This window comes from Hirundo rustica, chromosome 6 (assembly GCF_015227805.2).
Source record: "Hirundo rustica isolate bHirRus1 chromosome 6, bHirRus1.pri.v3, whole genome shotgun sequence".
Taxonomy (NCBI): domain Eukaryota; kingdom Metazoa; phylum Chordata; class Aves; order Passeriformes; family Hirundinidae; genus Hirundo; species Hirundo rustica.
This window is the reverse complement of record NC_053455.1, coordinates 14,200,818-14,217,710: the sequence shown is the minus strand read 5'-3', so window position 1 is coordinate 14,217,710 and position 16,893 is coordinate 14,200,818. Positions and strand designations below refer to the sequence as shown.

At 41.3% G+C, this 16,893-nt stretch overlaps 1 protein-coding gene across 1 annotated transcript; it reads left to right on the top strand.

The window, feature by feature from the left end:
- Nucleotides 1–1,479: 1,479 nt before the first annotated feature.
- On the top strand, nt 1,480–2,626 carry BDKRB1 (bradykinin receptor B1). Its single transcript, XM_040067992.1, has one exon. It carries the CDS (start codon nt 1,480–1,482, stop codon nt 2,563–2,565), a length of 1,086 nt encoding a protein of 361 aa, XP_039923926.1. The 3' UTR covers nt 2,566–2,626.
- Nucleotides 2,627–16,893: the final 14,267 nt, after the last annotated feature.

Genomic DNA, 16,893 nt, shown 5'->3' with positions numbered 1-16,893 from the left:
CTTTGCTGCTCACCTAATTCTGTAGTGATGAAAAATGTTCTGTGCATTAGTAGCAGATAGCCTGATGTGGAATATTAATACTTAACTTATTCCTAGAGGCATCCCAAAAATAAGTACTGCAAGGTGTTCATATACCGACATCATCGAAGCTGTAGATATATGTAAAAGAGATGAATGATGGTCCTAAATTCTCTCTTCAGAAATTCCATCATTAGGTGTCTCCTGGGTGTAAAATACAGAAGCTGAAAGGGCAGAGTTAAATAGCTGCAGCAGGAAGTCAACATTTAGAATGACTGATTGCAAAATACTGATTTTTTTCAAATACATCTTTTTTTGTGATTGACATGCTCCACTTGCATATGAAACACTGAAATGTCAGATGGTAGAACAGGCCCTATAATAACTTGCCTATCATAATGTTCTGAGTCCGAATGCCTGTAAAACCAGCATCCAGTCACTATCATCAAGCATTGCAGCACCAGAGGGATGAAGCAGGAGGCAGCTCTGGCAGTGGATCTCTGACAGAATATCCAGTGGATTTTCATGGGAGGATAAGGTTTTACCCATGTTCTTACTCCTGCACATTCTCACAGTTACCGGAAAGACATAAAGTTATTGCCAATGCTATGATGAACTAAACACTTTGGAGCCTGAGACAGCCTCTCTCCAGCTGAACTCAAAATGAAATTTTTGAACTGGAGAGGAATGCTGTAAATTTAAAGATGCAGAGGCCTTCCCTCCAGGCACAATTTTTAGTGTAGTATTTTGGAGGAGTCAATTTTTTATTATTCCAACTGCTGACATTTGAAGACAATAAGTAGTCTAATCTAACAGCAACTTTGAACCCAAAGTTCAGGGTGGGAGGAACTGAGAAGGAACAAAAGAATGCAAGGTTCAGGCAGCACGTGGCGCATACAGAGAGTGAGCAGCTTTCCCAGTTCAGGAAAAGAGGCATGGTCCTGCTTCAGCAGGATAACAAAATATAAGAATATATTAATATATATAATATAGTATATAATACAGTAATATAATAATGTACATAGCATGGTAAATAAAAGTAAGACAAAGGGCAGGGAAGGACGAAAAGCTGGCTTTGTGTCACCAGCAGGATTCCCACTACTCTCAGGGAGATGCAATTCTCCCACATGTATGTCTGTTGTCAGTCTGGAGATGTACAGAAGTACTAATTCATCACTTTCCTTCCTCTGTGCCACTTTAAACAGTGGAAGCCAGTAGAGGAAACTTCATGGGATGTAGAGGAAGTTCTATCCTTGCTAATTCTGGGGGCATTTTCCACCGCTGCACACAAGTATGGATTGATCTAGCCTATAATAATCAGTAAGGACTAATAGAAAAATTGCAGTAGTTAAATGTTTATTACACTCATGGGAGGTAACTTTTACAATTTTTTGCTTCTTTTTGCAGTCATTTTCTCTCATTTCAAAGACATCTCCTGTTCACTTCCAAATTTTTTAAAAGATGACTGAAACTCCTCTACTGAATATTTCCTCTTCAAACCAGAGTGAAAATCAGAGCAACTCAACTGTTTGCCCAGAATTGTATGACTGGTGGAACATCGTGTACTATATAGTACCCAAGTACATCAACACTGTCTGTGTTATTGGTGTGCTTGGAAATGTGTTTGTTCTCCTCATTTATTCACTGCACAAGGGCCCCCTGAAGATAGCTGAAATCTACCTTATGAACCTAGCTGTTGCTGATCTTATCTTCCTTATATGCCTCCCTTTCTGGGCAGAGAACATCAACAATGAGTTTAACTGGCCGTTTGGCAGTTTCCTGTGCCGCAGCATCACCACCTCCATCATCTTGAACATGTACACCAGCATCTACTTGCTCGTGGCCGTCAGCGTGGATCGCTATCTGACTTTTGTCCATACCTTGAACCACAGAGAGATATGGACAAAAACTATGACCAAAAGGATCTGCTTGCTCATCTGGTTCTTCTGCATCCTCCTCAGCACCCCAGCTTTCATGTTCCGGACTGTGAAATACTTTCCCCAGTGGAATATTTCAGCATGCGCTTTGGAGTTCCCCACCCCGTCGTCAGAAAGCGCTGAAAGACTGGTACGCAACACGGTGGGGTTTCTGTTGCCGTCCACGGCAATCATCTTCCTCAATTTCTCCACCTTTAGGTCCCTACAAAGAACAGCACGAGAACGAAGAGCACTCAGAGCAAAGGGTTGCAAGAGGCACAAAGGCACAAAGGCAACCAGGCTGATCTTCACTGTGGTACTGATGTTCCTTTTCTGCTGGACTCCTCACCATTTTTTTTTATTCCTTGATACATTGCGCCATACAGAAGTGATCAAAGGCTGCTTCTGGGAGGAACTGATCAACTTTGGGGAGCAGTTTTCTTATATGCTGGCTACCACCAACAGCTGCATTAACCCCGTGATTTATGTCTTTGTTGGGAAGTACTTCAGGCAAAAGGCTTTAGAAGTTTTTTCCCAGTTTATTCCCCGTGGATTTTCTTCAAGATGGGTATCTTTAAAAGAAATGTCTTCACATTTCAACGTGTTTCCAGTCAAAAGTAGTTTAACTTAATGGTTCTCAGTTCCATCTTCATTTTGATATTACAACTTATTTTATGCCACTGCAAATGGCATTAAAAATTACTATTATATGCTCTGATCGGGCCTTCACAGACCAAGCTAACTATCTATTATAATAAATCACTTGATTGATTGCTTGTTTTTCCTCAGGTTTTTCCTCCTTTCTAGTTCTGTGTTACCCATCCAGATGCACAATATGTGACACTAGAATTTTATACTTAATTATCTAACCTGTCTTACCTATTAACAGTGGCTTAAAAGAAAAACTTTTTGACAAAATACCAGAAATCTGGTTCCTTTGCAGAAAGCCATAAGCCACACTATTCATAAAATTACAACAGGTATTACAGAGCAAATAGGAGTTTAATCTTCGGCTGATAAATGCATTTGAGCAGGTATAGAATAACTTCCATTATTTTGGACAATATTTTAACTGGCTTGCATTTTCACAGTAAGAAATTAAATTTTTTTTGTGCACTTTAATAATATACAGTGCATAACTGTTGTGCAAGATGATGTAACACAAAAAAAAAAGGTGTACATAAATTGTAAAAAAAGCAAGGTAACACTGTAACCTCCTCAAAACCTAACTTTTGCTGATCCAGTAAAAAGTATTACAAAGTTGTTCATCGAGTACTGTAAAAATCCTTTTTATTTTTTATTTGTGAATATATATATGATGGCTATAGATACTGTATTATTTTGAGGCAAATCCTTAGATACATATTTATATTTTTATGACTCAAAATTAAAAAACTATGAAACATCTTACTTTACTTCATAGTCTTGTTCTTATATTTATATTTTGTCTCCCCGTATTCCTTTGGGGAAGAGTAAATATATAGTTCTGTGATTAAAAATCCTTGTTGTTACTAGAACACAAACTGGTAGCAGAAGAAAACTTGTTTTCCATCACAGCCACAATGGCAAAGTAGATGTAAGGGAAGAGATATCTGTTTCCATAATTCTCAAATTATGTGTATGTACAGACATGGAAGAAGATAGTGCAGCTTCTTCAGCCAGAAAGATATTGGTGCAGAAGGGAGCATCCAGACGCATCATTTGTATAATAATTCATTTTACCACTCATTGTAAAGCCTGTTCAGTCTTGTATTCACTGTAACAGCATTGCATTTTCTGTAGTTCTTTTTAGTGTTTTCATTTTGAATATGTAATTAATCTCTGATTATAGAAATCTGTATATTCAATTTCATTGCAATAAGATTAGTGTTCATTTTTAATGGTTCTTCCAAATTTTTTGAATCTGAACAGTGGAAGGCTTTTGAAGACTTAGGAATCTATTTTTCTGCAATGTTGGTTTAAGAATTAAGGGTGGATTAAGGGATCAGGGAGGAAGAATCTCTCATAGGTCTACTACTTCCACTCCTTCTGTGACAGAAGTTTTTAAAATAAATATCAAGCTCAAACACTAGTAGCAACAACAGCATGTGAAGTCCCCTGACTCATCTGAAATCAAATTCCTAATTCCCATCTATTGTAAACTGTTGAACACTGCATCTATTTAATACATCTCCAGCTTAAACTTTAATTCGAAAAACTTCCAAGCAGAGATATTTTCTGCCAAAAGGCAAGGCAAGGCAAGGCAAGGCTGAAATCATGAAAAAGGTGCAGAAATAGAAGTTCCATTTTCCCACTAGAGATGAAGACCTTTAAAGGGAAAAGTATCTCGTCTCGTCTGACTAACATTTGTCCATGTTTTGCAATGTACACAAATAAAGGGAAAAACACTTCTTGAGTGTGGTGCCGTATTTAGGCTATGAGATAATAGAGTGAAAACCTCCTGTTTCCATGCATGAGCAAGTGACAAGGGCTTTCATGAAAGCGCTGCTTCTTTTACATACTCTCAACTGTCAGGAAAAATGTCTGTAGTTTAAATACTGCCTTAAACCACTTAACAGGGTCTTGCAAATCAATGGGTTTTCTCTCTGGTATGAATGTCTCTAAACTTATGCACTTGTGTCTGTGTGTTAGGGTCTGGTGCTCGTTAGTGGGCACTTTTTGCTGTGGTGCTGCACTGCACTCACCTCACTGAACTGTGTCCAGGAAGTTTCTGGTGACAGCCACGGTGGCAGGTGGCCAGGGCATTGCTGCTGTTTCTGTGCTCCTGTGATGAACAGGCTGGACCACCAGTGTGATCCTGAGTAGAGGTGATGTGGATGAGCCCATGATGGAGCAGAGATTCACCTGCAGCCCTTGGAGGACCCCGGGCTGGAGCAGGTGGATGCCTGAAGGAGAATGTGGCATCACCCTGTGAGAAGCCTCTGCTGGAGTTGGTTTTATGGCAGGACTTGTGACCTCAAGGGGGACCCACACTGGAGTAGCTCATGAAAAACTTCAGCCCTTGAGTAGAACCGGCACTGGAGAAGTTAAAGGAGGACTGTGTCCTGTGGGTGGGAATGCCTGCCGGAGCAGGGAAAGCAGAGACTCCCTTCCAGCCCATGGTGAAGACCATGGTGAAGCAGTGTGCCCCTGCAGCCCATGGAGGAGGACGATGGTGTAGACTATATTAATGGTGGACTTCAGGGGGAACCCCTTGTTGCAGCCAAGCTGGGGACAAGAGAAGGACTACATTGCAATGTCAAACCAGACAACCTGGTCCAAAAATGGCCAAGGGAGGGGATTGTAATGGATGTGCCATTAAAGTGTTGTAAGCTGTGATTTGAGTTGCACGTTCCAGGAATTAGTACAGAAACCACCTATATCGAAGTAGGAGAGGCCTTACAAGAAGAAGTTTAGGTACATCAGTGACCAGACCTGAGCTGGCTTTGGTGTCCAGTAACTCCAAGAAACCCAACACCTCTCCTGTACTGAAACCACCAGAAGAGATGGAGCCTAAAATCGTGGACTAAATGAACTCAAAGGGTGTTTTGTAAACATCTGTGGACATTTTATGAGTATTTTCTAGGGGTGGTCCATTGACTAAAGAATTACTTCTGTACATTATGTCAAGGGATGGGAAGAAAGATGCTGGTTAATGAAGTTGTATCAAATAGTGTGGGACCTGGGCATGATGAAAATAATATGGAATAAGTGATGGAATGTGCTGGTTTGGGCTCGGGTAGAATTAATCCTCTTCACAGTGGCTGCTATGGAGCTGTGTTTTGGATTTGTGCTGAACACAGGGTTAATAATACAGAGGAGTTTTGTTGTTGCTGAGCAGGGTTTACACAGAGCCAAGGCCTTTTCTGCTTTCCATGCTGCCACAGCTGGAGAAAAGACTGGAAATTGGAAGGAGACGCAGCCAGGATAGGTGACACAAAGTGACCAAAGGGATACTCCAGACCATATGACATCATGCTCAGTATAAAAATTGGAGAAAGAAGGAAGCAAAAGAAGGAAGGAGGAAGAAGGAGGAAACACTTGGAGCAATGGCATTTGTATTTCCAAGTATCTGTTATATGTGATGGGACCCTGCTCTCCTGGAGATGGCTGAACGCCTACTTCCCTATGGGAATCAGTGAATTTATTCCTTATTTTGCTTTGTTAATGTGTGTGGCTTTTGTTTTCCCTATTAAATTGTCTCTATCTGAACACATCCGTTTTCCAGCTTTGACCCTTTTGATTCTTTCACAGATCCCTCTGGTGGGGGTATGAACAAGTGGCTGCATGGGGCTTGGTAGCTGGCTGGGGTTAAAGCTCAACAAACCCAGCAATGCCATGTTGTTCCTGCCTTGAAAGTGTTTATGAAAATAAAGAATTAACTTGAATTACAGCAAGGAAAGCTCAGGATAAACATTAATAAAAGGCTCATGGTGAAGCCAGTGACAGGCTGCCTTGGAGAGAATACAGCACAGCAGCAATGGGACCCTCGGAGCCCACTTTAGACAGCAGTTGTTGGGGAAAATATCAACATAGTTGGTTCTGCCCCAGCACAAGAGAGTGTGTACCCCTCCATTGATTCATTCTCTCGTGGTCAATACATAAACTTTTCTTGTTTGCCCTTTCAGGGTTCTTCACCGATCACCTCTCAATCAGGACTGAAATGTCAGCTCTGGTAGCCAGTAGACCATGACTGCCAGACTCTACTGCCCATGGGTTGTTCTTTTGAATAAGCATCATTTTTACCTTCTCTTATGTTACTTCTCACTCTCCTGATAAGCATTGTCAAGTATTCATCATTAAAATACTTCTCTGCTGCAAAATGTATTTCTGCACCTTAAGAGCTTGCAAGTATAATTTAATTTGTTCTCATCTGTCTATATTGAATTTATATTTTACTATTAATTTCTCTAGGACAAGGACTATCTTTGCATTATCTGTTCAGGCCTTGCTTAATGCCCAGCCTGGTCTTAGTTTATCATACCGAGCTCCTAATGCTAGTGTAATAAAGTGACATTTAGGATTTACTGAAACCCATCTCAAGGAATAATACAGTCTTAACTTACTTTTGTAATATCAGAACATTTTGACAAGCCATTTCAACATTAAAAACTCTAACTGTAAATACAGACAGTTCTCATACCAGGGAACCTTCACCTTTAACAATAAAAACACCACCAAACCCAGCTGATCGATTTCTAAAACTGAAAAATTTAAAAAAAACATTGATCACTAAAAATAAAAACATAAGCATTTTCAGAGATCTATAGTCATGTGGATTTCTAACCTGCCAGGAGTGATCTTCCTGAGAAGAGAGCTGTTTGTCATCCCTGTCAAATACTACTACATCATGTAAAAATGTTGACTCTTGGATGGAAAAAAAGCACTTTGCTCAAAGGTTAGATATACTGCAGCTTTCAGCAGTCAAGTCCTCACAGAGATACCTATACCTCTGCAGTCGCCTGTGACAGAGTTTCACAGGAGACCTGATCACAGAGCAGCAGGACCCACTCCACTGCCCACGGGTCAGGGCTGGAGGTGTCAAAGAAACTGCTTGTTCATTGTCCCAGTGAGCTCTTGGTGCACTCCCAGCAACAGGACAGGAACAAGTGACAAAAGCTGCACCAAGGTGGCAGGGCCAAAATCATACTAGGGAAATGAGTGGAGTTTAATGGAGAACAGATAAATATGTGATTGGAGACTGGGAGTCAAGGAACAGAGGAAAAGGTTGAGGTGAGAGAAGAAATAACCTACTAGTGCCTCTATCAGCATCTTCCCAATACCAGAGTTGTGGGAAGACAAAGAGATGGTGCTGAAGGCAATCTTGACCCCAATATATTGCAGCTGTGCTGATCACCAAAGAGTGGGAACAGCCTTGCCCTCACAGCTATAGGTGTGATTAAGAGTGAATTAGGCGGTAGGGACTCAGTTGGAGTCTGCTGGTCCTGCTGTGAGGAGGAAGGGACAGGAGGTCCTGTGAGGGACAGACAGGGTAAGATGCTGTACAAGGGACAGACAGGGTTAGGTGGCCATGCTAGGGACATGAAGGAGTCAGCTGGAGCTGCAGAAGAAAGAAAGAAGAGAAAGAGCTGGAGCTGCCCCTGGGAGGCTATGTAAAAAAGGTATGAGACACTTTTAGGTAACAAGAGGCTGATGCTTGAAGCCTTCTTTGATGTCAGTTGTACCTCCTCCATCAGGAGTGTGGGGATGAGCACGGAGGTGACAGTGACCAAAAGAAAACATAGAAGGAGAGGAGGAGGCCCCTGTTGTCCCCTGGCTGGACCAAGGGACAACCAACAATATGCATGTGAAAGAGAAATTGCTTTGACGATGAACTGGAACAGAGTTGGGACCTGATGGCAAGAGGTCAGAACAAAGTGTAAAAAAGGGATGAAGCAGTAGATATCTCAGGTTGGGAGTTGGAATGTTGCATTCACTTAAAAATACCCTGTCAGGATTGAAAGCACTTTAAGAAGATAAAGAAATTAGAGCTTAGCAAATCAAACATACACAGGCCAGGAAATACTTGACCTAAGACTGCCCCTGGAATCTCAGTGTGGTCTCCTTCAGGGTATGAGTTATAATACGATCTTATGGTCTTATGACTAAGCTTTGAATTTCCAACATTGCAATTTATCCACTTCTGATTTAGCCTTGTGTCACCCTGCCTAATGTAGGAGAGGAACACATTTACGTAAACCAAATAATACCCTCAAGAAATTAAATCATCCATCCTGCATATTAAATAAAAACAATGGTATTGATAACACACATACTGCCTTGAATTTTACACTAAGAAGTCTTTGAGACAACATATAATTAAACTGAAAAATTTATTTCAGTAAGATTATCTAGAAGGAAATATTTCCTTCTAGATATTCCTTCCTAATAATCATGTTTGATCACAACTGAAAGGATTAGAGGGCATTGTAAAATAGAAGATAGGAAGAATATTGTCATCAGCAAAAATGCAGGAAGAAGCATCTCCCTTTCCTTGTAGCATAGTAGAACTCTGACAAAGGGTAGACACCCCTTTTGGCAACTGGAAAGGGTTTGTCAAAACACCTTTATCACAGAGGAGCAGGGAAGCCCCTTGGGTCTGTTAGGCGGGCAGATGAAGAGGAAAAACTGGGGTTTCAGAAGAAATTCTCCTCGGGCTGTTCAAAGATCAGATGGAAGTACACATCCTGGGACTGGACCATACAAGAGCAGTTTGGCTTGGGTTTGGTTTTTTCTTTTTTTTTTTTTCTCCCATAAGGGAATTTGAAACTCTCATGCAAAACTAATCCATCTAATTAAGACAGTTTATTTTAGTATTTTAGCTGTTTTTTCCTTTGAGTTTTCAGTAGTTGCTGTTCATTGCCAAGACTTTTATTTCACGCATGACTCAGAGTAAAATCCTGGGCATCTTCCCCAGCCTACTGGGCTAGATGAGGAACCTGCCCCTTCTTTCCTCAGCCCCAAACCACAGGAAGCCCTTGCAAGTAGTATGTTTATCCCCGGTGGACAACAGCCATGGATCCATTTAGTCACAATTGCCATGTCCTATATGAATTCTCCAGAGGACACTGCACCACAAATACCCATTATTGTGAGCAGGAGAAAATATTAGCAAAGCCCATTCTTGAGTTTCAGCTTGCTTAGTAAGCATGGCTTGAACAGATCCATTTCCTTCTCAGGCTCAATCCATGGGCAGCAATCAAACTGTCCTGATTTTGGCTGGGATAGAGTTAGTTTTCATCTTAGCAGTGGGCACAGTGCTGTGTTTAGCTTTAAGAATAGTATTGATATCAAATTGGTTGCAGCCAAAAGACAGGCTGGGCATCGGTCAATGAGTTGTGAGCAACTAACTGTGCATCATTTGTTTTTCTTGGGGTTTATTTCTCCCTCTCTCCCCTTTTCGTTACCGTTGTTATTGTTGTTACCATTATAATTTGTATTATTGTATTTTACTTTGCTTCAATTATCACTGTTAGTATCTCAACACATGAGTTTTCTCTTTTCTTTCGTGGTTCTCCTCTCCCTCACACTCTCAGTAGGGTGTCTTGTTGCCTGCTGGGATTAAACCAAAACTACGTCACACTACCTTGTGTGAATAGTAAGAGGGAAGAAGCCTGCTTTAGCAGTGCTCCTCAGCTTCTGCCAGGAGAACTTTGTCCACATGACCTACTTTGGCCATGCTGTTGCTACAAACTCAGTAAGTCCCTTGTGTTATCAAGCACTGCTCATGGAGGGTTATTAAATGACATGACACAGTATAAGGCATCCATTAATTCAAAGCTTCCCAGTTTTATGCATATGTGTGGCTGGCTGCAGTGCATTATACAGGAAAACACATTAGGAAGAAAACATGAATCCACTGCTCTAGAAAACCGTCTGCTGCCATCTTAACATTGCACACTTCAGGTTTGTTCCAGAAAAATCTTCACTGTCTGCTAGTGATATTTTCTTTTGGGAGCTGAAGCTTATTTTCCATCATCAGTCCAATGTACAGCTACAGCTGGAAGAGATGTTCTCCTCTGGGAAGTAATTCACACATAGAAAAGTTCACATTTGGCTTTCAGCTCCTGCACAGAATATCTCCAGGCACGCATTAGGAATTAAACCAGCCGCCACAATTTCCCGCAGGAAGAGCTGGAATAAATCTCACATCCATCACAGAAGAGTAACTCAACAGATAAACTGTAAGGTCTAAATCCTGACAAAACTTTTCAAATTGTCCTGTTTTGGGTGTATGGATGAAGGTATGTGCTGTGTAGCTCTGGAGTATCATAGAGTGAGAAATGCTCTCCAGCACTGGAAGGAGGATAATTAGAAATACTTGATGCCCCAAGCATTCTTTACCTGAGTGACAGAACTGTGCTGTGAACAACAGGTTAGAGGCCAAAACCTCACCTAGTGTACATCACAGTAATTGAAAGCTGTATATACTTGTACCAGGCAAAGGGCTAGTCCTGCACAGAGATAATGATGCTGAGTGCTGGTCATTATATCATAATGAAGTTATTATCATTTTTTCAGAGGCAAAGAAATTACACTATCTTATAGTTAGCACAGAAAGAAATAGCCTGTCTTTTTTTTTTTTTTCTTCTGCTTTGCTCTTTAGCTATTAAGCTTCTGATAAAAATATTTTGCATGTGACAAAACTGCTACTGCACACTGTACATTATTGTGCTAGTGCACACTACATCCCACTGTATTGGGGGTGATGAGGATTTGCCCAGGACAAATGATGACAAGAAAGTTTAGCCTACAATAAAGTAAGACACTTGGTAAGCTCAGATTTGAAAAAGATAAGCAATTTTTTTTTTTAAAGTAAGATACTGTATTTAACAAACTAAAAAGCAGCTAAGACATTTTCAAAAAATGAGACCCTTGTGACAATTTAAAGATTTTATTCTGCAAAATGTTAGTCACTCTCTTATGAATCAGAAGAAGCACTGAACCCCTGAACAAGGCCCCTTGCCAGCATTGCTCCACTCTTATCTGCTGGTTGCATGCCAGCTCCCCGGCATGGATGCCAGTAATTCACAAGGCAAATCACCCACAGCCAGAACATTGACTGTCTCTGACGTGAGAAGTGGTTGTCAGAGAATAGATGATGGTACATCTGATGGGGCTTAACACCCTACAAATATCTTTCTGTCTAAGGCAGACATTTTTTGCAGATAAATAGTAATCTGTTAAAATCACCAAAATTTATTTGTAAGAAGATTCTACGAGGCCTACCACTGTTTTATCTCCTTCCTTGCCTCAGATTTTTGGATGTGAAGGGCTACAAAAAACCGTCAGGTCAGCTAAATACAGTTTACAGCTGTCCAAAAACTGTCAGTAAACTTTCTTCTTCCCATGGTGTGGGACAAAAGAAATGCACTGCTTCATTTGGCAACAGCTGCAAAGCTGTTAAATAATAAACCATCACTATCAGGATATCATGGAAATGGCTATCATTGCTCAGTTAAGAGAACTAGTGATGGTAGAAGATTAATGCAGCAAATTGACTTGCAGTTTATAGAACAAGAGGAACATTCCATTTCTCAATGGTATTAAAATCTCTACAGCCAGCCCTGGTATGCTCTTCATGACTGGATCATAAAGGAGGAAGAGAAACAAATTCAAGCCAATGGGAAAATACTTAACAGAAGCCAGTTCCAGACAAGAAAAAATAGCACTTTTCTAAAAGTACTCCTAGGTGTGCCAACTCCTGAAACTTCACACACCCTGAACCTCAAGGCATTTCTTGGCTAAATTGTCACTGCAGACCAAGAGCAACATTCAGGTGCTCAGTGATGCAGTAAAGACACATTTTCCTTCACTCCTAGCCCTGTTCAAACCAAGACTTGCTATCTTTCTTAGGCCCATACACACCCTTGGTAGCCCAAGGAGGGAAGACAGTGATCTAACTATCAATTGTACATCCAGTATCTAAGTTCCCTAAAACCACAGTGCACCAGCTCTGCTGCCAGCTATACCTACTCATCCCTTTGGCTTTCTGTGGCAGCTGTGTTAGCACTTCTCAGCTGCCCTAGAGGGCTGGCTTTCAGCAGCAAGATTGTGGTCAAAAGTATTCCAGTGACTGAGTTACAAGGAGGGTTTCTGAGAGACAGTTTCAGCTCTTCCCCCTTCTAGAGCCTTGTTTTTTAAATTAGCAGATGGGGTGGATTGGGCTCTATTCGCAACCTTGTAGGCTGCTCTAAGCTCTGTGTGCAGACCTGAGTTTGCTCCTAAATGTGCCTGTAGTCTCCCCAGAGGTGAGCCCTAGACCAGATAGTAGCCAAAAAAGCTACTGTGAGCCTGCTGTGACCTGCCCCACACGTAGCAGGATCACTGCCACCAATATGTGTCAGATAACCACCAATATAACGAGGCTTCCAAATGTCACAGATGTCTTGATCTCTTGTGACACCTCAATATAAAATAGGTGTATGATCACAGATTCATAGAATGTACTGAGTTGGAAGGGATCATGGAGTCCAACTCTGAATTGCACAGGACAATCCAAGAATCACACTCTGTGCCTGAGGGCATTGCCTGATATTGATACTATAACAACAGAGATTAGCAAGTGCTTCATCAAGACGATTAAAGGTATTCCACCTGTTGTCTGTGAGTACATGGCACTTTAAATGCAGAACACCTGCCCAAAATTTTCCCACAATACCTCTATTGCTAGCTGTTGCATCCTCAGAAGTGGCTGCGTCACTGCTGCATCACTGTTGTTTTCCTACCTATGTTCTAGGGAAAGGTGTAGTTTGTATTTGCTAGTAAAATATTATCAATAAAAGGACTATTCATACATTTTGCCATGAGAATAACTATTTACTTGGAACAGCAGGAGAAAAATGAGCTTTATTAGAATTAATCATATTCCATCTTTCATGCTTGCCCAAAAATCAAATATCCTGCAAGTACACTGCAGATTGTCCAAAGCATAAGAATTCCTCTGAACAGCACTTGATGTCCCTGAGAAACTGCGCAAAACACCACCAATGAATCGTGTTCAAAGGAGTAGTCTATGGAGAAAACATGGAAAGCAAGGGCACAGTTTCAGCAGAATAAAATTAGATGTGTTATGTTAGACATGCATTGTTCTTCCTGCCCCTGCTCTGCTTCACTTCCAGGCATTCTACACAACCCATCCTGTTTATTCAGATGAGGTGTGAAGGGCCTGGAAGAGTTATTTTAGGATACTGCCACAGACTTTTGGGATACTGATGTAAAACACAACTCCCTTCAGGCACTGAATTCTTTGTCTGTTTTTTTGCCAAATTCTAACTACTCAGACTAGTATTAGTGGAGTTATCCTGTGTCCTGATTTTAGTGAAGTATTTCCCTTTCTTAGTTCAATGTGTTGTTTTCTGATGCACTGGGCAGTATAGTATCCACTCCTGTTGTGGGACGCTTGTCTGGAGTCCCTGGTTAGCAGTGGAAATCCATAGACAATGGCACATTATGTCCTCCAGAGGGGCCCCACAGCCTCTCTCCATGAACCAGTTGTATCCAGAAGAGGCTGGCCCAGAGCAGGAAAGCCCCTGTAGTAGTAAAGGACTACTCTGAGGGCAGAGAACTGCAAGATAGGAGCCAACAGTACGAGACACATGATGGACTAGTCAAGCCATCTTCCTTTTAGGAATCACCTGCAGCATCTTCTTAGATGTCAATTTTTTTTTTATTATTATTTTTTTTTTCCCCACACAGGCTAATAGGGAAATCCCTTTGTCCAAGGCTATTGCTATATGAAGTGGTATTTTCTGCACACCCAGCAAGACACTCTCAGTTCTCTGAACTGAGACACACATCATTCTGTGAACACACTCCTGAGGTATGAGGAGAAAGACTGAACAGCTCTGATCCTATTAGCACAAATTAGAGTCATGAATATTAATGCTAAACTCATTGCAAGGACAGCAGTACAGTTCAATGTTTGGAAAAAAACGTATGTGTCACAGGAGGGAAAGTTAAATGTCTCATAGCTTGACAGGGAGAGCTGGGGTATTGGTGGAAGGCAAATGGGCTACTCCATCTGACGCTGGGTTTACAACTGTGTTTCCTTGTTGAAAGAAGCTAAAGAATAAACAGCACGAGCCAGAAAACTAGAGGGGTTGCCCCCTCCTGTCAGTCTAGGCCCTGAGGGTGACAGCAGGAAATAGACTGTGACAATAATTATTTAGTCATGTGAACAGAGATCATCTCACAGCACAAGCCCATTAAGAAAGGTAAATGAAGGTAGGGCAGACAGTGGAGCCTGTTGCTTTTGGTTGCTTTCTGCCATTTGTCTTGTCAGTGTTATTTGCATTATATACTATGAATAGTTTCTGTATTTTTGTTTATGTATGGAACTAGGACTAAAATATGTTTTACTGTTTAATAATCCATTTCTACTTCTACAGGAAAATGAAGAGAAGCTACAGTGCTCTGTAAGGCAAATGTTTTCTAATTCATGAAGCCTAAAACCCATCAATTTACCATTTGCAATATTCTAGGGCATTAGCTCTTCCTCCCTCCACATATGCAGTACAAAAAACACCCTAAATTTCCCTTTCAGCAGATTTGTTTTGAGCGTCTGCTAGTATAACTGACTGTAATTACTGTCTGACACAGTTATAAGAAGATAGATGGGTTTGATTAGAGCTGGTGAACTGTTTCTCGACAAACATTTTATTTGAAAAATATGGCCACTTTTTTTTCCTTACCAAACATCTAGAGAATGAATGTGCTTTACATGTTTCAAATGTACATTGTTTGGAATCGTGCAGTAGATGGTACATATTGCAGCATACTGAAGAATGATTAACTCTAATCTTGCTGCTGGCAGTTTCAGATGCTGATTTTTGGTGTGGACAGCCTACTTCCCTTTTTCTTCCATCAACCAGAATAATTCCAGACCCACTAAGCAGAGCCTCTTTTGGCAGGAACACCTTTCCATGGGAATAGTCACTTTGTTCAGGCTGGCATGTGACAGAAATGTTGGGGAAGGAATATGTGAATATAGGAAAGAAGAAAAGGCAGCTCTTTTGCTTTGCTGGATTAGTAGCAGCCCCTAAAACTGCTCTGCCTCTGTGGTTCAGCTGGATACTGCTGCTGGAGTAGGAGGGTTTCGATGAGAGTTTCTTCCACCCGACCTCTTTGAAGCAATTTCCGTGTCTCCACTCAGTCTACATACATGGAAATTAATTCAGTGTTTAAGTCTGTTTTTTGCAGCAGCACTTACCAAGCTGGAGGAGGCCTTCCCAACAAACCGGCACAAACAGTGGCAAGCTGCACACGCTGCACTGTGTTGTGTCCTGAAGGACCTTCAGCACGGTTTTACCATCAGCTGTTATCCTGAGCTATTGAAATATTGACAGGTATTAGGGGCTTTTGTTGAAATGCATCTCTTCAGTCTCAAGAAAAGGCTGTGTTGCACATTCTGCTTGCTGCTCTATGCAGCTTATTGTGCTGCCTGCAAAGGGTGTCTCTGAAAGGCTAATGGCATTTAAAGTGCTTCATCCACATTTGAACACAATATTTTCATGATAATCTCATCTAGAATTCAGACCACCCCATGAGATGGTCTTCTCTAAGCAAAAAAAAAAAAAAAAAAAAAAAAAAAATCTCCTAGTGAACATGATTGGTAAAGCAATATAGAGCTTCATGAATGCCTAATTTCTCTAAATCTTTCAGAATTGCAGTTGTAACTTATATAAATTTACAGCTTCAATTTATAACACAGACAGAATTTCAAAAGCTATCACAGCAGGTCTCTTGTGTTGCAGCCTAGACCACTGCTGCAGAACTCTGTGCAAGGAGCATTGATCCATATCAGTTTTTGCCCTGTGTGAACTGACAAGCTAGAAACCCACTGTGTGCCCTGCCCTGCTCGTACTGGAAGTCTCTGTCAGCTGTGTCGTGCCTCTCACTCCTGCCCAGTGCTCCCAAACACCAGCACTGCCCAGCATAACCTGTGTCACCAAATTAAAGGGTGCAGCAATGCTGACACGACCTCCTTGTTCAATCCCAGTTCTTCTGCACGCCTTCGCATCAATCACAGAACACACAGGCTGTCACTGCAGCAACTCTGACAGCTTAGATTAGATGCTACCAGTATGACACATGACAATGCCACAGGGCAAGCCAGGTCCCCAGCTATGTCCACACTGAAGGAACCATGACCAGAACTGTCTATTTCAGCAGTGAAATCATCAAGAGACTGTATATAGAACATACCATTAGAGTTAATACACAGAAAAGAAAAATGAGGTGGAATTGCATTTAAACAGAAAAGTAGAGGGACCAGAAACATGATTCAGGAGCAGTCAGACGAAGCTGGATCTCCCTGATCCATTCCAACCCTTAGATTGCTTTGCTCACCTTGATAGCCTGTATTAGAGGAAAACACTGGAGCATCAGGCAGCTGCCAATGCCCCGTCTCTAGGTCAGAAAAAAGCATAATCCGACACCGCTTTATAAATATTCTGTAAACATAGGCAGACTCCAAGGA

Excerpts from the sequence above, each read along its gene's own strand:
- BDKRB1 (XM_040067992.1), top strand. The coding sequence starts at position 1,480 with ATGACTGAAACTCCTCTACTGAATATTTCCTCTTCAAACCAGAGTGAA.